At 43.1% G+C, this 21,422-nt stretch overlaps 1 protein-coding gene across 5 annotated transcripts in view; it reads left to right on the top strand.

Annotated features, from left to right (window-relative positions):
• Positions 1 to 18,769, top strand: part of AASS (aminoadipate-semialdehyde synthase) — a 49,464-nt gene extending 30,695 nt beyond the window's left edge. For 4 of the 5 annotated variants that reach the window (XM_084810836.1, XM_084810838.1, XM_084810837.1 and 1 more), the window contains 10 exons: positions 1,927 to 2,056; positions 3,487 to 3,597; positions 4,521 to 4,629; positions 5,549 to 5,689; positions 7,391 to 7,558; positions 8,442 to 8,537; positions 9,576 to 9,691; positions 12,905 to 12,993; positions 14,461 to 14,637; positions 15,304 to 18,769. In XM_084810836.1, coding sequence (XP_084666962.1) covers positions 1,927 to 2,056; positions 3,487 to 3,597; positions 4,521 to 4,629; positions 5,549 to 5,689; positions 7,391 to 7,558; positions 8,442 to 8,537; positions 9,576 to 9,691; positions 12,905 to 12,993; positions 14,461 to 14,637; positions 15,304 to 15,422 — 1,256 coding nt within the window. In that variant the 3' untranslated portion in view covers positions 15,423 to 18,769. Of the gene's footprint in view, positions 1 to 1,926; positions 2,057 to 3,486; positions 3,598 to 4,520; positions 4,630 to 5,548; positions 5,690 to 7,390; positions 7,559 to 8,441; positions 8,538 to 9,575; positions 9,692 to 12,904; positions 13,143 to 14,460; positions 14,638 to 15,303 lie in introns of all 5 variants that reach the window. The other variant, XR_014784443.1, reaches the window with a different exon arrangement.
• Positions 18,770 to 21,422: the final 2,653 nt, after the last annotated feature.

Raw genomic sequence — 21,422 nt, 5'->3', positions numbered from 1 at the left:
AGCCTCCCTTTCCTTCGATCGCCATCCGGAAAACCTTAACATATCCTCCTCTAATATAAATGCTGTGTTTGGACATCATGATAAATCATGGTTCACCATGATGCAAACGAGCCCAGCTACCCCTTGGACTTGCGTGCTCCCCCTTCCCTTCCCTTCCCTTCCCTTCCCTTCCCTTCCCTTCCCTTCCCTTCCCCTCCCCTCCCTTCCTCTAGTGTGGCCACAAGGAGAACTTCAGAAGCTTCCACTTCTGTTTTAGATTAACTACACCATAGGGATTGGACATTATGCTACAGGGGTCCAGAACTAAAAAAAGGTTGGGGGGCCAGGTGACCTCTACCCAGCCCTCCATGAGCCACATGATATCATGACATGATATCATGGCCTTCCCCTCCCCAAGCAGGAGCCATGGCCATGATAATAGATGAACATGGCCTTCCCCTCCCCAAGCAGGAGCCATGGCCATGCCCATCTATTATCATTTGTCCCGTGGCAAGGCGGATCTTCCACCTGGTGCGTAGCATAGGGACCAGGCTTCGCTGCATGCAGGCTTTCCTATCAGGGAAGCACCAAGCCAGGGTGACCATGGTCCCTTCACACCTCTGGCAGGGAAGTGAAAGGGACGCAGCCATCTCGCTCTCAGCTTTGCCCACCCCACCCCCTTCCTGCAATGGGGGAAGGAGGAAGGGTAGTCTAAGCCAATCCGGCTGAGCCCCCTTTGCTCCTCTGATGGAGAAGCAAAGGGAGCTTGGCTGGCATTGTTCCAGCTTAGCTGTGCTTGGGCTTTCCTGATCAGGGAAGCCCTGTGCACAGTGAAGGGACAGCACAGGGGAATCCCTGCTGTTATCTCCAGTCAGGATGGATTCCTCTCATCCTCCACAGTCCCCTGTTGGTGTGGGGTTTGTGGAGTTACGGGACTTGCGGGGCAGAGCTTGCAGAGGCGGTACTAGCCTCTGTGGGCTGGTTTCAGAGTCTCTGTTGGCCGGATTAGGAGGTTCTGCACCCCTTTTCTAAACTGTAGTTAATTTTCACTATGATTTTTTAAAAAACAAGCCAGCTTTTTAAACTATAGCTTGAAGCTGTCTTGTTTTCTACAAGCCATAGTTAATATTAACCACAGGGGTAGGGGGGTTGGACAACACAGCCAGTTGTTAAGCAGAAGCAAATGCTTCCAAACTCCTCTTTGCAATCATACCAAAGGATGAGGGAAGCACATGAGCCCTTGGCTTGCCTAGGCTCCTTCTTGTAATGCTAAATTATATTTTAGTGTTACATTTAAACCAGCCCATTGTGTTCTTTTCCTTACATACCAAACATCTTGTACAGCTGAAATATTTCATAAAGGTTTGGTTTTTTGTTCTTTTTGAAAGAAGAGAATTATTAAGGATTCAGCGATACAATTCTCTGTTGTGCTTCATTTCTAAGAATTCAGTTGTACCATGTAATAAGTTTTGAGCTCTTTTGGTTTTGCTCATATAGGTAAATGTTTTTTATATAGGTCTGCCTTATGTCCGGTGCCATTTTCATGTAGCAGAGATATTGGGTGTGTTTTTTTCCCTGCTTAAAGAGGGTTGGGGGTGTGAAGGAGAAGAATATTTCTTATATCAACTTGACATGAAGTGCTGGTGGTTGGACTATCCCTCTGCCACCTTTGTGTCACCTCTACAGCTTGTTGGATTTTTAATCAAAGGTTTATGCTCCAACTTACCTATAGATGTCAAGATGCTTTAAGGAAGAGAGGTTTGAAAAGTCTGCAACCTGTTTCTTGGTGGCAAGGTGCATATAAAGCAAACTTTGGTATAGGAAGAGGTTGCATGATAATTTATGGCCAAGCTGTCTAAAAAATAACTTGGAGAAGTATATGTGCTGAGTGCTCAAGAGGAGAGTTTCTGCCTGCCTATTACACCTGGTATTCTTGCTGTGTAACAGCATCCGTCATGAAGAAACAACTTGAGCAGCTGACAAAGAAATTCAGCAGTGTAGTTCCAGTCATTGTGGATATCACTGAAGATGAGGAGAGACTGTCGTCCCTAGTGAAGAAGCACAACCTTGTTATTAGGTCAGTGTTCTGGTGATCATGCATGTGCTTTGGCAACTCCAAAGGGTGGCTGGCAGTGGGCTGTGCCAGGACAGCTTTTCAGCCCAGGTCAGTATACGTATCGGTATAACATTGATTACAACAATTAAAAATATAGCAATAAAATTGAGAGACTGCAAACAAATCTAATCACCCAGCCAAGACAGTACAGTCAACTTAAAATGCCTGGGAAAATAATGACGTTTTTACCTGATGCTGAAAACAGTACAATGTGGAGGAGGCCATTCCAAAGTCTGGAGCATAGTAGGCAACCTGGTGTTCTCCAGATGTTTTGGACTACATCTCCCATCAGCCCCAGACAGCATGGCCAATGGCCTGGGATTATGGGAATTGTAGTCCATGACACGTGGAGGCGGGCACCAGGTGTCTACTTATCCCTAGTCTAGAAGATGTCTGTGTGGAAAATCCATTGCTTCTCATGTTGCTTTTTTAAGGTCTACACTTAAAAGTGTGTGCAACAAACATCTTCTTTCATTACATGTATGACAGGGGTACCCCAGACTTAGATGTGGCTCTTTGCTCTATGTACATGCCCTGGACAGTGCTTGCCACCATTAAGAGTGCATCCAGTGCGTTTCTAGAGTGATGTGCCATTTTTTTTTACGTAGTAACTGAAATCTAGATATGGAAATGTGCTGAGAGTCTTGAGAATATGCACATCTTTTGCCTTTGATACTTTGGTTAACACTTATTTCCTACTAACAGTGTATTCCATGCCATAAAAAATACAAGTCTGATACCCTCCCCTGCTCAGAAAGCATTGTCATGATTGTTGTTGAGTTTGTTATATTTCTTACCAGAGTTGTTATCCTCTCCTTCCACCAAGGAGCTCACCGCGGTGTATATTGTCTCCCCCTCACCCCAATTTTCTCCACACAACAACTGTGTGCAAGAGATTAGAATTGCTCAAGTCCATTCAGTCAGCTCTGTGAACTTGAACCCAGCTTTTCCTGGTCCAAATGCAGCACTCTGTCCAGCACATCACAGTGGCTTTCATTCTGTAATAGGTGGTTGAAGTGGAACTGGAAGAGAGGCAAGTTCAGTTGAGTTCTCAGAAAGTTGAGATTTTTTTCCAACCAAAAGTTGGGGGTGGGTGTTGGCTGTCAAAAATTTCCTCCTTAAACCCCGATTTTGAGCACTATGTACAGAAGTGAGTATGACTATGGCAACAACAAAAAATGGGGTCCCCATTTATTTTAACAGTCTTTTAAAACCCTGGACTGAATCCTTTGCATTACATTGTTTTCCTTACGTGAGCTATGCCTACATTGCCTTGAGATATATGTTTGCACAGGATTGGCTCCCTTTGCCTCTTTGAGAGGCAAGGAAAAAGCTGGTCAAGCGAGGGTGGCTTTTTTTTCTAGTGTTCTTTTTGATTTTTCTCTCTTCAGCTTGCTGCCTTATTCATTCCATCCTTTGGTTGCTAAGAAATGCATTGAGAGCAAAGTGAATTTGGTGACTGCCAGTTACCTGATACCTGCTATGAAAGAGCTGCAAGAGAGGTAGGTCCTTCCGAGAGTTCGCATGCTTTCCCCTTTCAGCAGGTCTCTCAGCTTTTCTCATGTACGTCTCTTGACTTGAAGCTGCAAAATGCATTACAAAAATAGTATCACTGTGGCAAGTACACCACCACTTACGGGTGAGTTCCACCCTTGGTGTCTGTGACCAGTTTCAGCAACCACCAATCCTAAATTCATGGCTCCCTCATGGGCCCCCATTGGTGAGTGGTGGATCAAAACTCTTAAGGCAACCTTCCCCAACCTTGTGCCCTCCAGAGGTGTTGGACAAGAACTCCCATTGTAAAAGCACCCTCTGCTCATGTTCCGCAGCAACTGGTGTACATAGGTACACTGTCTCTGATGCTGGAGGTAGCATATAGCCATCAGGGCTAATAGCTATTGATGGTCTTATTGTCCATGAATTTGTGCAATCCCCTTTTAAGCCATCCAAATGGGTGGCCATCACTATATCTTGTGGTTGCAAATTCCATAGTTGAACTCTGCTGTATGAAGAAGCCCTTCCTTTTATCTGTCCTGAATCTCTCACCAATCAGCTTCATGGGATGGCCCCTTTGGGGTCTAGTACTATGAGGGAGAGCTAGGGAAAGCTGTTGTTCTAAGCCGTACTGCTGCAGAAGAGAAACATGAAGGGGAAGGTCATGTTCTCTAAAATGTGTTCAAGTGTGCAGAGCAAGCCCACATTTGTCCAGCCTAAGACTCTGGATGGAACAAAGATGGCCCATTCCTCCTTGCTCTGCTGCGGTGTTGCTCAACTCATAAAAAGAAACACTGAAGTGTAATAGTCTGGTGTGGCCCTCCACTCATGCTTGCATAGAATCAGTGAGCTTAATCGGTGGTATGCTGCTCTAGAGAGATGCCTTGTTACAGCCTTTTGCGTTGAGCTGATGTACCCCCTTTTATTTTAGTGTAGAGGCAGCTGGCATCACGGTTATCAGTGAAATAGGTTTGGATCCTGGTCTTGATCATATGCTGGCAATGGAATGCATTGATAAAGCAAAAGAAGTGGGTGCTACGGTAAGCTCAACAGAAAATGAATCTGAGAGGTAATTCCTGCTCCCTTGGGGAATAGCTTTATTTTATTAATTCCTTGATTGTGGGATGCTAGTTGTGGCCTATTGTGGTTAGACAATCCCCACCCCACCCCCATCTGATACCTTCTATTTCTGTGAAGCATCAAGTTTTGCCACATGCAGAAACAAGATGGTGAAGTAAATTTCCCTTGAATTCCTTTAAATTTGGAATTCCATACATGAGCACAATCTCATGCAGAGGATCCAGCTAAAGTTAGTCATGCCCAAGTTCCATTGAAACCAGTGGTCCCAGAGTATCTGTGACTAACATAAATCCCATTATATCCAATGGGGCATGTAATGCAATCCTATCCATGTCTACTCAGAAGGAAGTCTCATTGTTATCTGTGGAGATTACCTCCAGGCAGGTAGGATTAGGATGGCAGCCTTAGTCACAACTAATTTGAGTTGAATTGGGGCTGGTGGGTTTAAGTGAACTTATGTATGGCATTCCAAGTTTAAGATCACTATGTTGCTTTGTAGCTAGTATGTGTATATTCTGTAGAACACATCCTAAATGAAATCTTTTTTTATAGACCTTGTGCAACTTGTGTTAGTGAAATTTCAAAAATATTTTTTTAACCAAATGATTCTTGCACGTCTTTCTGTAGACTAATGAGAAAACAGATTGAATACATACAAGTGACTCATTGTGCTTCCAGATGAAGCTTTTATTGTGCAATCAACCTGCCTCACCTACAGAATTTTACAGGAAGTCCAGATGCCATTGTCTTAACTGTATAATCCTCCCATGTTTTCTCACCACTTCAGTCTTTTTTTGTGTGGAAAAGACATAACAGTTGTGCAATGCCATTTGATTGGATGCTTCTGAATGTAGAAATGTTTATTTCCTTCAATTACAGGTGCTGTCCTATACTTCATTCTGTGGTGGTCTGCCTGCTCCAGAATATTCCGACAATCCCCTGAGATATAAATTCAGCTGGAGTCCACAGGGGGTCCTGCTGAATACAGTTCAACCTGCCACGTATTTAAAAAATGGAGAGGTGAAGTAATCTGTATATATCTGTAAGGATGCAAATACGGGGTATCATTAGGTTATATATTCAGGAGTTAATAAATTTTAGGTAGTTGTTTTTCATTTTCCTGAAGTAAACTGAGGACAACTGCTGGTTGAACAATTATTCCATTAATTAGGGCTGGTGCAGAAATAATGGAACCAGTCCATGATTGGGCACTCCCTCTGCATAGCCCCTTTGCAGAGCAAATGTCCTTTTCACACCATAGCACTTGGTTAAGGCATGTGTAGTCACTGTCATCAGCCAGTCCATGCATTATCTAAAATGGACATAGCATTAGTTGAAGATTTGCAGGAACCAGAAGCCAAAGCTAACAGGGAAGAGTTTGGATATTTCCACTTACTCTTCTAGGCTGCAGTTCTGGGTGCAAAACTTGCTCAAGTGAAGTCAGTTGGGGGATTGCTGCTTATACCATCTTCTACACAAGCATTCCACTCCTAGTAGTCCGTGGTGTGTAAGTGTTCTGGTTTGACCCAATTCTATTGGAGTTCAGTATGTGAGGAAGTGCACTGGTATGTAACAACTGCAAGAGTCATATTCTTGGATTCTGCATTTCGTAGTAGGGTGTATATGTGTGTGCACCTTCTGTTGAGAATGGGCACGCCGTTAGCTTTCTGTGAGATGTCCATGTAGATCTCCTCAAGTTACAATTATGTGCAGCCTTCCTAAGCTCAGGCTGGTCAACATAGTAAAACGACCAGTAGCATTAATATCCTTAAAATGTGACTCTTCAGTATTTGGAACTTTTTGTCTTTTACAATGTATTCATATAGCCATTGGCTATTACAACACAATTTGATCGTTGTCTGAGCTTCCTGATTCCAATAGGATGCAGGAGAGGGCTTATATGTAGAATGTGTGCAGATGTCACTACCAGATGGGGTTATCTTCAGCTACCATATTCAGTTGCCCTTAAAATCCAGTGAGATTACTTTAGGTTCCAAAATTTTACCAGAAATGTTTGGAGGATCTCAGTTGTATATATACATTTCTATGACTCAAAAGCCTTAACATCAGTTTGCACAGCTGTAATATAAATGTTCCATCTGTTGGCTGCCTCAACCAGATAATAATGTTCAAGGTTTGAAGCCTGTTTGAGAGTAGAGCTAACAATCGTTTGCCCTTCACTCTCCTTGATGGCATATTCCCTGCATTTGCTTTTGTATTTAATTACTGTAATCTTAATTGGAGAAATCTAGGCTGTGACTGAAATGAGAGCTTTCAGTGTCGTATTTCCATCTGACTGTTGCTTTATTAAATGCTTAGGATTCAAGTTTATAAGCATTCTGAGAGGTCAAAATTGGACTCCCCTTGTCACTAAGTATAAAGAATTGGTATGCTGTGCTAAACTCTTCGCTGCAAAAGTGAAAGCTATTCAGCCTTAAACTAAATAAGTCTTAAATGGCTTCCCGTTAAGGGGAGGTAGGAGATGTGTATGCATGTAGTATACTGGGAAATCTGGTGGGAGAGCAGAAAAGTGAAGGACAGGTTGGGGATTGTCCAGCTGCTTGCTCCTGCTGCAGCACTGTAGATGTGGAAGGAAGTGAGCTGGCATGGCCTTGCCTGTTGTGGGAGACAGACATCTCTAAAGAGAAACTTGGTGAGTTTGGGGAGCCCTGTCTCGAGATACGGTGCACTTACATGATTGTTGTTTTTCACAATCCTTAGATTATTAATATTCCAGCCGGAGGAGCTTTGCTTGATTCTGTTACTGTCATGGATTTTTTCCCAGGATTAAATTTGGAAGGTTTTCCAAACAGGGACAGTACAAAATACGCTGAACCATATGGTATTCAATCAGCTCACACTCTCCTAAGAGGAACTTTACGATACAGGGTAAGGTACACTTGAGCCTGTAGAGGGTACGACTGGTCATATGTACAGGTGAACTGATGTTCCTGCCTATTAAGAGAAAAGCCAGTGGTGTTCAGGTTTTTCTTTGTGGTCAGGGAAAGCCACTGTTCATAAGTGTAAGCAATTCTAGGCTAGATGGATTAAATGGGTCTGACAGCCCAAATATTTGTTTTATTTAAACTATGTATGTATGTATGTTTACAATTTATAAACCACCCTTTGCCCACAAGGGATACCAGGGTGGTGTACACAATATTCAAAAAAAACAAATCCAACAAAAATCATAGTTACAAATTAAAAGGAAAAAAATGCAACAGATCTTCAGCCAGCAAACCAAACAAAAACACAACCATCAATTAAGTTCAAAAAACTGATTCTTAAAAAAAATGTAAATGTTGAAACTCTGACATTTTAAACAATAAAAAAATGCTTGCGCAAAAAATAACATTTTAATTTGGCTTCAAAAAGAACACAAAGTCATCGCCAATCATGTCTCCTTTGGGAGGTCATTCCAAAGTTGGGACGCCTCCATGTAATGACCCTTATGCAGACTTAACCACTGCATTAAAGCACAGCAATGCAATGTTGCACAACTGTTGTGTTCTTATGCAGGAGTGCAAAAGGCTGTCTTCAGATTTGTTACAGGTAACTTGCTGCCTGCTGTAGGAAATACTGATATAAGCAATATAAGGAGAAAAGTGCGAATTTGAAATAGGGGAGAAGCTGGTTGGTGGACTTCCAGTGTTGCTTATGAGCTGCTTGCTTGCTTGACGGGCGCGCAGGGGCTGGGGCGGGCGGGGCAGGGCTGTGAGGATCCATCCTTGGTTTCTGTGGCACTTCCTAACCACAGCTTCTGTTCTTGCAGGGATATTCCAAAGCTGTAGGAGGCTTTGTGAAGCTGGGCCTAATTAGTCCTGAACCGTGCCCTATGCTTAGTGCAACGGCGCCTTCGATAAACTGGGTGAGTGTTGCTGCCCTGGCTGGTCCTTGACAAGGGCCTCAAAGGTCTGCAGATGAGGCTTGTGTGATCACCGAGTCATTTTGTATTTGGTCACCAACACCCGCAATTATTGGGGAACTCACTGGGTCATCCCATGCTGAAGAGACCCTTCCTCTTATTCTGCCTCTCTGTCAAAAAATGGTGCTCAAGGTGGATAACAATAAAATGCAGATTAAAAACAAAACCTTAATTAAAACAACAAAAACAAAAAATAACAACACTCAATAAAAGAAGCGAGCAGCTCCCAACTGATTAAAACCCCTTTCAACAACAGAGTGGCTTATACGCCAAAAGCTTGCCTGAATGTAAAATAATAATAATCTTTCCCTGCTGGCAGAAGGACAACAAAAACAGGGCCTCCTTCTCCCCGAGAAGGCCTTCCCCAGGCTTTGTTGATGAGGCCTTACTTACTGAGCCCATGTGCTGCTGGTTTTACTTCCCCACCCTCCTCATGCCTCATCCTTTCTTTGAGGTTGTTTTGCTAGCACATAAACAGCTTTCCCTCTCCTGAAAATGAAGAGGCAGACAAGCTCTGCCTGGTTATGAAATCCAGTTTAGTTCAGCCACAGAGGATAAATGGAGCATGAGGAAAGTCAAAGGAAGGAACAGAACCCACCCGTACAGGCCAAATTAACAATTACTCCCAGTGTTGCATTCCTTTTTTAAGGGACTTCCAGTGTAGACATTGCAGGTAACTTGCACGCTAGACCACATTCAGCATTGCAAAGACCTGCAGAACACTGATGGCACATGGACAAACTGCACTCTTTCTCCCCTTGCCGCAACCCCCCCCTCCCCCCCAATTTGTGCAATGTGCTCTGGTATCTGTATCATACCAGAGCAGTCCTGGGGAATTGCATCCATTCCAAATTGCCAACAGCTCCAGTTCCAATAACTTGTTTTCCTGTATGTTTTCTTCACCTGAATTTTTTTTCCTAAGGTTTAAGTGCTCTGACTTCCAGATGGTCATATGTTGGTTTGTAAACCTTTTCTACCTAGAAAGAGCTAATGTGCAAGTTAGTTGGACTTCAGCCATCTGCCAGACTTGAAGATCTCCACGATGTCGTCTACAATAAATTGGGCAAGGATGAAAGGCAGCTGGAGACAGTGGAATGGTATGGTAGGAAATTTCTGAACAGACCTCCCCCAACATACACCACTTTTTAAGCCCCTCTCTAGCATCCAGGTTTATGATGCAAATCTTGACTGTTTAAATTTGCTAAAAATAGCTGTTCTTCAATCCCTGCTTTTTAAAAACACGCGTCAGCATGAAACATTTGGCACAAAACCAAAATGTTCAGCATGCTTGTCAATAGCTAGGTGGTGATGTTACATTAATTCATATGTTGCTTTTTGGCTGAAAGCTTTGCGATCCAACTAGCAATGTGATAACACTACAACACAATACACATTGATAAACAACAGTAACATCAACTATCAGGAACAGATTATTTATTTATTTATTTATGTCCCAATGTTTATACATCCCTTACATTAAAAATACTTTTCTTTGTAATGTAATAATAAAAGAGAAGCGCACAAACTAAACATATCATTTTAGAGAATCCAAAAGGAAAGAATCATCTTAACCATCCTCTGGAAAGGAGAAAAGGAGGGTGTTAAATCTCCCGGGGGGGTGGGGGATGTTTTCCACAGGTGCTGCCATCGAGAAGGCCATGTACCCATCCACTTCACCTCAGATAGTGGCAGGATGCCGAACAAAGCTGCCTCCAAAGATAAAATGGGTGGGCTGTATTGTAGCAGCCATATCGGGGGTCAGACTAAGTAGCCTCATGTTACTGCCAAGTTATTGTTTAGCAAAACAAAAATGTGGAAATCTCCTGACTTGTCAGCAAGGCTAAGGTTAAGTCAAATTGCATATCATGTTCCTGTTCTTTGCTTATTGCATACCATGTTCCTGTTCTCTGCTTATCGTGCCCTATAACCCATTTCTTGTATTATAAACAATGGTACTAGGAGAGGAAATGCTGAATACTGCAAACCCACACAGAAAGGGGCGGGGGAGATTTTGCATATGTGTCATAATGTCTATAAAAACAATTTGCTGATGTAAATCGGGGCTTTTGGCTCTTTGGAAGTGATTCCAGCCATAAAGCCCACGTGTTAAATAAAGAAAAACTCTTTTTCCTTCACTCCGTGGTCTCTCTGACTCTGAGTTCTGCAACAGTATCATATGGAATTAAGCTGTCGTCCAGGCTGTGTAGGGTTTAAAAGGGAATCAGCCCTGTCAATTGGGCTGGAAGCCAGTGCAGATCTAAAAGCACCGCAGTGATATTCTCTGAATAGTCACCCCCAAAACCACTCTGGCAGCAGCATTCTGCACCAGTGGTAGACCCATGTAGAGCTGGTGCACCAACTGAACCTGTGCAAAAGCACTCCTTGCCGCAGCCACCACCAGGACATTGAGCAACAATGCTGAGTCTAGAAGCCCTCCCCGACTTCACCCTTGGTTTTGCTGGAGGTGTGCTTATCCCATCAAGAAAAGGAGAACTGTCCATTCCTGGGCAGATTTCCTATTCACATGGTTGGCACTATTAGCACAATCCCACCTGAGTACAGAGAATGTACATAGTGGGAACTGGATTTGTCTGCACATCCCCTATATGTAGCTGGGGGTAGAGCACAATCCCCAACTGTGCATGCAGCACACACGTGCTGTGTAATTTGTACACACGCACAGGGACTGTACAGGAGGTTGAGTGAATGTGTTGAGATTGGGGTGGGACTTGCTGCTACTTTTGCACAAACAAGTCACTGACAAGAGAGTCCCACTGCATTTGCTGCAAGGCTCTATAAGGCTGGGGTGTGGCGCATGCCATAAACACAATATGGGGGATAAACTTATCCCCCATGCGTGTCTGCTGTATGGACCTGGGATCATGTGAATAGTGCTAATACATGTTAAATGGGCAGTACTTAATCTCCTTTATTAAATATATAGTGCCCTTAGTGTGTGTGACACTTTTCTGAATGACTTGAGGAAGAGGCAGGGCCCTGCTTTGAGGAACTTACAATCTAATTTAGACCAGGAGGGAGAGGAAAGGGCAGCAAGGGACAAAAGTAGAGAAATGCAATTACATGTGAACTCGTGTGTGTGTGTGGGGGGGGGGGGGAATGGTCCTGGGGTTTGTCCTCAGAGCCCTGCTTCCTATGGAAGGGTGAGTGAGGAAGGGGCATTTTGGACAGGCTTGGAGTACTCAGTTCTCCAACCAGCCTGAGGTTCCTGTAAAATGATGCTAATGTATACTATGAGATGGAGACCAGGGCTCTGTGATCTAGCACCTACTTCAGAAATAGCATCCAGAGCCTCTCCTAGCCACATAAATGTGACTGGAGGGATGTGTTACATTTTCCTCCATTGCATCTGATCTGTAGGTGAAGAGGAATAGTTATCCTCATCTAGAATCTGGTCAGGGTGATCCAGCAGGCCTTCCCTGTCTCCCTATCCCCCTTGTTTCCAACCTGAAACAGTGAGAATAATTGCATATGTTTTCTGTACAATGCTTTATTGGTAGAGTTACCCTACTCTACTGTCCTCTAGTGTTGTGCCTCCGGTGTTCTCCCTACCTGATTTTTAGCACCAAGATCTTGCAAGGGCTAAGCTGCTGGATCTGATTTACATGCAAGGTTGAACCATAGATCATGTGATTGTACTAATCAGGAAAAGAGTGTGCAGAATACCTTTTCCCTTACCATGGAGGAGCTGCACATCTAGGAGGGGCAAAGGGGTTCTAGGGAAGCATGGATTTCCAGCAGGATTGAGCCCCAGTACTCCTCTCCCTCTTTCCTTTTCAACTAAGCAATAGCTCTGTCTTAAAGCTGTATGTAGGGAATGGAATAAAGTCTTCATTCCTTTGGGAATCCATTTTGAAATGTCCAAACAGTCAGTGCATGTCTATAGGCATGCATCTTTGTCGACCTTTCCCACATAGTTGGCAGCACATAAATATTCAGGCCTTTGAGACTAATTGGGCATACTTACTTTCTCCGCTCATTACTTGCATCTTAGGGTGCGATTTACAGAAAAGTAAAATGTCACAAGTCAGATGTTTGCAAAACACTGGGGAAATTAACGTCAAGACATAGCATAGCAGTAGCAGTGCCTGTTAAGACATGAATAGAGAAGAATCACTGCAGGTGCTTTGCCCTCTCCTCTCCTTTCTTGCTTTTGCTCGCACATTAACTGGCCCGAATTGTGGTGTGGTGACGTCCTATTGTTCCCCCTTCAAAACGGTGTGTTCTGGATTTTGTGGAGAAAAGGTCGTGTGATGGTTCCAATCAGTGTCACCATTTTATCTCCCGTTCAGGTTGGGGTTACTTGGAGAGGAGCCTGTTCCGGTAGCAGACACTGTAGTAGGTGCACTGGCCAAGCACATGGAGGCCAAGCTGTCCTACAGTATGTGAAACGCTCTCGGCTCACAGAATGACCAGCTGCATTTTTCTGATTGTTTCTGCTCATTGTGGGAAATGAGGAAAAGCTAAGCAGGTTCCATTGGTGGCCTATTTTGGCCAGGACTGATCTTAGCCACTTTGACACATTGAAGGGTAGATACTACAGTTATCGACTCCCTTCCCATTCCCATAGTCAGGTCACTTAGCTCTCCCCATCCCCCCCCATAGTATTCATAGCAGCCATGGGAGCTTCAGGACAGATAAAGGGATGTACTTCACACAGCACATCGTTAAACTATGGCATTTTCTACCACAAGGTATAGCGATGGCTACCAACTTGGACGGATTTAAAAGGGGATTAGACAAAGGCATGGAGGAGAAAGCTGTCAATGGCTACTAGTCAACAACAGCCATTTCAGGAGGATGCAGCAGAGAGGATGGGAAGCAGGGACATTCCACCAGCCCTGCTGTAAAACCATTTGCTTTTCCCTCACCCCTCTGCGTCCATTCTTCCATTTGCGTAGTGGCTTTTTAGATTGTAAGCCTGCAGACAGGGACTGTCTTTTATTATTTTTATTATTAATTGCATGTAATCTGCTCCAGGAGCCCTTTTTGGCTGAGGACCAGGATAAAAATTAGTCCTGTGCTGAAAATTTCAACTCTTCCATTTTCGGCATTTTGTGGGTGGGGGAAAATGAAAACTCTGGAGAAAGAGGCTAGGAGAGGTGAGAATTTTGGAGAATTCTCTTTTTAGGAATGGGACAGGGTTTCTACATACCTTCTTAAGTGCAGGAAATTCTGGAGGGGTCTTCTTTCTACTTTTTGTTTTTTGTAAAAACATCCCCTACACTCCTAGGAGCCCAGGCCTCTTCTCCAGCCCAGCAACTCGTTCTGGATTCCCTGGAGACCATGTGGCCTCCCCCTCTCCAACAGGCATTCAGGAAGAACTCCCAGCTGGAGAAGAGGCCTCAGCTCCTGGAAGTGCAAGGGGTGTTTTTTAAAAAGTAAAAAATAGACAGAAGGCCCCTCAAGAATCGCCCACACTTTAAAAAAAGGTATGTACCCTGTCCCCTTCCCCAAGGTGAAAATTCTCCAAAATTCTCCCCCTCCCTGAGAAAGAGACAGGAAAAACAAGGCCTCTTTTGTAGGGAGAGAAAAAGTTCCTGGAAAATAGGGGGCAGGTCTCAGCATTGCACTAATAAAAATGCCTTAAAGCAATAAAGCTGTCATGATGGCAATATATTACCTCCAATATCAGAGGCAGTGTGCCCTGAATGCCAGTTGCTGGGGAACACAAGCAGGAAGGTGTTAAATAGTACTCATGTCTTGCTTGTGGGCTTCCCATAGGCATCTGGTCAGCCATTGTGTGAACAGAATGCTGGACTAGACAGGCCTTTGGTCTGATCCACCACAGTTCTTCTTATGTTCTTAACATAAACTATGGAAATACAGATTTCTATCTTTCTTTTAGGTACTGGAGAGCGAGACATGATAGTTATGAGAAATGAAATAGGAATCAGGCATCCATCTGGCCATTTGGAAGACAAATATGTCAGTCTCGTGGTTTATGGTGATGATAAAGGATATTCTGCAATGGCTAAAACTGTTGGATATCCTACTGCAATTGCGGCAAAGATGGTTCTAGATGGTGCGTATGGGTTTTCTTATGTTTTCACGAAAGCAGGAATGGCGAATGTGCAGCTGTTCAAATGCTGTTGGACTGCAACTCCACTCACCCCTCACCATTGGCTATGCTGGCTGGGGCTGATGGGATTTGTGCTCCAGCAGCATCTGAAGGGCCACTCGTTCCCCACCACTGAATTAAAGAGCCTTTGGATATTTTTTGTTGTTGTTTATTACATTTCTATACCACCTCATAGCTGAAGGTCTCTGGGCGGTTTACATGAAGTTATTGTTTTAGGTACTGGGTAATGAAATATCTCCTGAAAAAACACATCACATTGACATTCCTATAAATATGACTTACTCACTTGTAAATGTGAGTTATAATACCCATGGTGGGGCTTATGTGGTCCTATTCCCAATCACATTCCCAACAGTCCTGTGTATTAGAACCTTTATCCCCCTTTTTACCAATGTGAACCTCGGTTTAAGAAGAAGTGGTTTGTTTTTGGAGCGAATATACTACTAGTGTCTTTAGACATATGGAATGTCATCAGGATTAACTGTGAGAAGAATGCCAGTGTTTCATTTAATAAGACTATAACTTCAAAAAGTGTTGTTCATTGCTGTTTTGTCTGCCTCTCTAAATGTTCATCAAAGAGAGAAGTATATTTCTCTGTTTATATTTCAGGGGAAATTAACACCAAAGGCTTGGTCATCCCTTTGACGAAGAATATATATGGACCAATACTTAAACGTGTTCAGGCCGAAGGCATTGTGTACAGCACCCAGAGCGTTATCAAGCAATAGGGGAGACTTCATCTTTTTTTTTCTTGTCTATACTTTTGTACACACAGTTTGAAGTTTGAAAATTATTGTCCAAAAGCACCGTCCACTGGGAAATCTTCCTTGTGCAAGACCCATTGAAATTAATTGAAGTTGCACAATAGCATTACTCTTCTCTTTCTCAGCTTCAGCCTATTCCACTGAGACTTGCACAAGAAAGCATCCTAGTAGATTATACCCTGTACCTTTTTTAAAGACTGTAATCCTGTCCACGCTTTCCTAGAAGCAAGCCCTATTGAATTCAGTGGGACTGACTGCTGAATAGATTGCACTGTAGAGCTACTTTAAACAGATACAGGTGGACAACAAGTATTCAGTTATAAGATGGTGTGGTATTTGCCTTCAGAACCAGAGGACCTTTATGTAGGACACAGGGCTCTTCAGGGCTCTTCATGCCAAAATATTTTCAGTTGTATCCTGAATTCTGCAAAATTGCTGAGCGTGGTGAATTCAAGGCTTAATTTTTTTAATAGAATGTTCACCCTTGAAATGTGACAAGAGCAGGAAAAAGCACAAATTGTATTATCTGGAAGTCTAAATTTGGATCCTTTCCTTCTTCTTTTCATCATATATGCCAGCCTTCCTCAAGCTGGTGCCCTCCAAATGTGCTGGATCGCAGTTCCATCATCCCAGCCAGCATGTCATGTTGGCTGGTGATGGTGAGAATTGTAGTGGCACACATCTGGAGGGCACCAGCTTGAGGAAGGCTGCGCTACATTATAACCAAAAGGGAAACTTCTTTAGTTCGCACTTTAGTGCTGAGAACATCATGTCAATGACATTCTTGTATGTATCGAGAATATGAAATTATGATTTAGACATTTCAAAAATATACATGAAAGCTTGAAAATAATATTCTTTCTATCTTCTTTAAAACCCCATTGTTTCACATTTGCCAAATTTTGTATGGTCTGAACTGTGTTTCAATTTACTGGATGGCTGGGTAATATCAAACTGTTTACTTAGCTTCAGGAAGGTAGCTAATTAAAGTCTGTAGGATTGCCAGCTGGAGTACCTGTTTCCTCCTCCTTTTGGCTTATTCTCTTTTATGCTGTGTATCAAACGTCCTTTCTTGCTCCATGGTTAGTAGATGCAGCTCTTCACTGCCCGTTGAGTGAAAATCCTAAGTGTGCATGTTTTGTAACTGCCTCTCGAATGGATTTTATCCCCTAACAATAAGATGGGCATTTGAGCCTACTGAGATTGTCAGTTATGTGGGATGTATTGGCTCCCCAGCCCTATGTCATATATATGTTGATTGTTTTAAAGGAGGACATGCTGGATATGGCCAGACATCCAGTTCCTCTTCCTCAGGATTACTCTGGATTGAGGGAAAAGTCCTTTTCCTCCAGTCATGAAAGAAAAATGGATGTTTGGTGTACATCCATTTGCAAGCAGTGTGGGATGCATGAGAAGATGGGGAAAGAAGAGTGTTGAGTCTGTAGTTCCCATATGCATGGCTAAGCTGCTTAGGGATTTTATTAAGTGGTTTTACTAATAAATAATAAAAATAAACAGTGCTGCAAATACAAGCAACTAAAAGAAAGTGTACACAAACCAGAGTCTTATGGTTGTTATGCCAAAATAATGTGCCTAGTATTTTTAATCCAGAGGATGGGGTTGGACGTGATGGTCTTCTAGGCCCCTTCTAACCCTACTATTCTATGATTCTAAAAGTGCCCCCTTCTGTCTTTTAATATATTTGAAGAAGTTAAAGCTGAAATTCTCATACTCTGTTCTAAGAGTCCCACATATTTCAGTGATGTGAGCAGTAGATAATTGTGCCGTAGCAATACAATCCTAAGGATGCTTACTCAGAAGTAAGCGCCAGTGTGTTCAGTGGGACTTCCCACAAGGTCAGTGTCTATAGAATTGCAGCCTTAATATTCCTGACTTCCATTCTTTGATTCTCAGTATCACGGATAACATAGATGTCTGCAGAATTTGGCTTTTGAGACTGGTCAATTCCCATGTAAAAAGCAACTCAATAATACTGTTTTCCTTATCCCCTTTGTCTCTGGTAATCTGGATTTATATCACATGTTCCCGGAGAGGGTGAATTCTCCCCCCCCCCCAATAATTTTGAATTCTTAATTGGGCTGTTTTTAGTGATTAGTTGAAAACTTGCATGAAATCCTCCCTTTTCTCCCTTTTCCTTTCTGAATGGACAAAAATGCACAAAGAAAATGAATTATAAACTGAAATTGCTGTTGTCAAAAGCATGGAGTAGTCACTGAGAAGAAACCTTAGGGAAGTGATAAAGTAAAAAAAGGTTCACTTAGAAGAACAGTGAAACTTCTATTTAGACCCTGATTATTTATCTTACCAATTTTGTGTAAGGATCAGGGGACTGTTTGCCTGGGAACGTCATTCGCATCACATGTGGTGAGAAGTGGAGCTTATTCCTCAAAGTCAGAGAACTAACTTAAAATAAAATGTGCTGTTTTCAGAGCAAAGACAAATATATGTATTTAAATCTTTCTACATATATTCTTGTGGAATAGGTCCGCATGCAAGAAGGTGCATGTAGTGTGAAGGAAGAAATAAAGAAGCTAGTAAACCAGACTTGACTATATGAATGACACTTCAGTCTATTTGGTGTACAAGCTTTGTTCGCCCGGTCTGGCTGCTGGGGCTCCGCTTGTTCACCAGACCAGCTCAGCTGCTGACATGCTTAGATTCTGAGCCTGAGCACAGGCCTCAGGCCTCTTGAATAGGCCAAAGGCTGACTGTAGGGGGAAATCCTTCTTCCCAGTCTGCCTTGTACGCTAACAAAAATACACTTCCAGGGCCAACAGTGCTGTGTGAAGCTGGCTACGGAAGGAAAAGAAAACTGTACAGTCTTGGTGCCCAGGCCTGCTATGGCCTGGTGCATTGCCTCCTGGGCTCCCACTTTTTCTTCAGTGTGGTCCCTCAAAAGGCAGTAGGAAAAATCTATTTCTTAGTAATTAAACAGCTTTTGGGTTCTAATGGGCTGTGGTGACTTTTATTTTAGAGCAAAACAAATTACCAATCTTCATCCATCTTCCCCCCACCCCCTGTCCCCAAGCAGCAATAGTCCCTTCACTGAAGCTTTTCCACCATTTTTAATACTTCAATTTTATAATAGCAAAGAGGGACAACTGAAACTGTATCACTGGAACCAGAGTCACTGAAAAACTGTGTGTGTTTGTAGCAGACAGTTTTCTATTTCAATATAGTTTTTTAAAATCATTTTCATATAGATGGCAAAGGAGTGTGTTTATGTATTGGGTTGGGTTTAAAGAAATCCAGTGCTTCTGGTATGATGCTAAATAAAAGCTTTTGACTTTAATTTGTGTTTGTCTCCTTTTATTTTGACCAAAGCTCTGTGTGTGGAGGTGTGGGCACTGAAGCCTCCACATATTTTGAGAGAGTAAGCCAGGGGTGGTATTTCATGTTCATGAAGCCCCACACATGTAGATCAGCTGCAGAAACTTCTAGAACGCTGTAGCATGTGGGAGTTGTTCCCCGCCCTCCTCTCAGCTTAACAGTTTTACCGATTATTCTTCACTGTCAGGAGCAGCAGTGAATCTTCTTTGTCAGTCGAGTGGCCATGTGTTCTACTTTACAGAGGGCTCTGTTTGAATGCTTTTCCAGTCCAAGTTCGGTTTAAAGATTTAAAAAAAAACTTAAGGGAGAGCAGGGGCTTTGAAGCTGCCCATCAACAGCCTGTACCTGGACTGCAGACTGAGCAGGCACACAGGTCATCCACTATGGTGAAAGGTATTGTGTAGCTATTGGAGAAAGTAGTCTGTGGTCACTGGGCAAGCATCCCAGGGGCCATAGGATGGCTTAGAAAACCCCTTCTGAGAGTGGAGACAGCACTCTGACCTTGGAAGGGGGGGTCAGAGATCTGCCCCTTTGCAGCTGGTGTGGAGAGAATCATGCTGGCTACCTCTCCGAGGTCAGTACATTAACCCCTTAGAGGGGAGAAACGAGGGGAAGGGAGGAGACTGGAGAGGCCAGAATACAATTTAGCCAGGGCCACCACAAGCTTCCTTCCCTCTCTGAAGCACCCTTGCTAGATGGTCTCAAAAGCCATCTAGTGAAAATATAGGAGAACGGGGAGGCAAGGATCACCACTGCCGCTCCTCCCGCCTTGCCAGCTTCAGCCTGGTTGGGCATAGGAATCTTGGAAGCCTCTGTGTTTGGGGGCTTCTGAGCATCGAGGGTGCACTGCATAGGATTGTGCCCTAAATTACACAAGTTATTTCTAAATTTGCATCTGTACATATAAACTAGCATATCCAAATCTGTCTCTTTCTGGTATATCATTTACTCTTTTGGGGGGAGATGCGTAAGTGGATGCCTTGGCAGTTTTATCTTTGCCGCTGTGGAAACAGATTCGCTTGGGAGCATTTTTCTTTCTTTTTTTAAAAAGGACACCAGCCTTCCCCAACTTGATGTCATCTGGCACATCTGGAGCACAACTGCCCTCCAGATGACCCACACATCTGGAGGGTACCAGGCTGGAGGAGGCTGGTATCCTTTTAAAGAAGGAGAGATAAAATGACGGTTTATTCTGTTTTCCTTTGTCTCACTGAGATAGCTCAGAAGCCCCTGTTTAAGAAATGTTGCGGGAAATGGCATATGTTCTCGCTGTGGCAGATGCCCTCACAGTAGTTTACAATCATAAAGACCCCCAAAACAATACAATAACATAACCAAAACAACAAATAGAATAAAATATTAAACAATATTAAAGTTAATAATCAGAGCAACAGATTAAAGATTAAATGCCTGCTGGAACAAGAAGATCTTTACCTGATGTATGAACATATATATCGTGAAGACACCAGGTGGATCTTCCTAGGAATGGCATTCCACAGATGGCGGAGCTGCTACAGAGAAGGTGCTTTCCCTGGTAGCCAGCCATCGCACCACTGTGAGCAGCAGTACCCAGAGAGGAGGCTCAGAAGAGGCTCTGACAGTGGGGGCACTTTCCAAAACAGTTTGCCATCTGACAAAATTCAGGAATGCTGTCCCTGGTGGGAGAGATCTAGCAGGCCCCATCTTTTCATGAGTATTGACAACCTGTTTGTTCATAGACATAGAATCATAGGGTTGCAAGGGGCCTACAAGACCTTCAAGTCCAACCCCCTGCTCAGTGCAGGAAGCCTGATTCCCAGGTATTCTCCAATCCAAGTACTAACCAGGGCTGACGCTGCTTAGCTTCTGAGATCAGCCAAGATCAGGCGCATCCAGCCCTTTGCTGCACAGTTGTTTAATCTGCTGCTGGCACTTCACTGTTCTGTTTTTCAATTTTAACTTTTTGATACAGTGCTTTAGATAGGTTTTTATTGCTTTGTATCTTTTTTTTAAGTAAGCCACTTTTGGGCACAGCACAGATTAATAATAATGCTAATATGGCATGGGGATCCACTGTTCAAAGAAAAGGAATCATATTTGGTGCACATAAGTTATGGGCTCTCTGGATCCTGGCCAATTTGTTATTAAATTTAATTTTCAATGGATCTTTTTCTGCCTCACCATGTTGGGTTACAAGAATACTTTGTTTATTGCAAGCATATCTTATACCCTTTGGTAGAAAACTTAGCCATTTTGGTGGAAAACCTCTTGTCTTTTTTATCTCAGGTTTTCTTTGCCAATATTGCAAGCTTTTTTATTTTGTTTCTGCAAGAAATTTCCAGGGTCAACTTGTTTAAAGAAAAAGGCATGAATAATAGGCACAAGTAAAAGCCAGTTCTTGCTCTTCAGGCAGAAAGGCGAGTGACACGTCTCAGCAAGTGTCACTGTAATTTTCCAAAGCTTTGTCACAGTACATATTGTAGTCTGTATAAATCAGGTTTGTGTGTTTGAACTGTGGATATTAAGGTTAAATGTGCTACTGGAGTACCTTGTTGAGCTGCTGGCAAAATGAAATGCAATTGACAGTTTAATTTTTATGGCAAATGTAATTTTGAGCTGAGGGTTGTTGCATTG

This window comes from Heloderma suspectum, chromosome 7 (genome assembly GCF_057233095.1).
Source record: "Heloderma suspectum isolate Gila_16-S chromosome 7, 16-S_ref, whole genome shotgun sequence".
Taxonomy (NCBI): domain Eukaryota; kingdom Metazoa; phylum Chordata; class Lepidosauria; order Squamata; family Helodermatidae; genus Heloderma; species Heloderma suspectum.
This window is presented reverse-complemented; position numbering and strand designations above follow the sequence as displayed.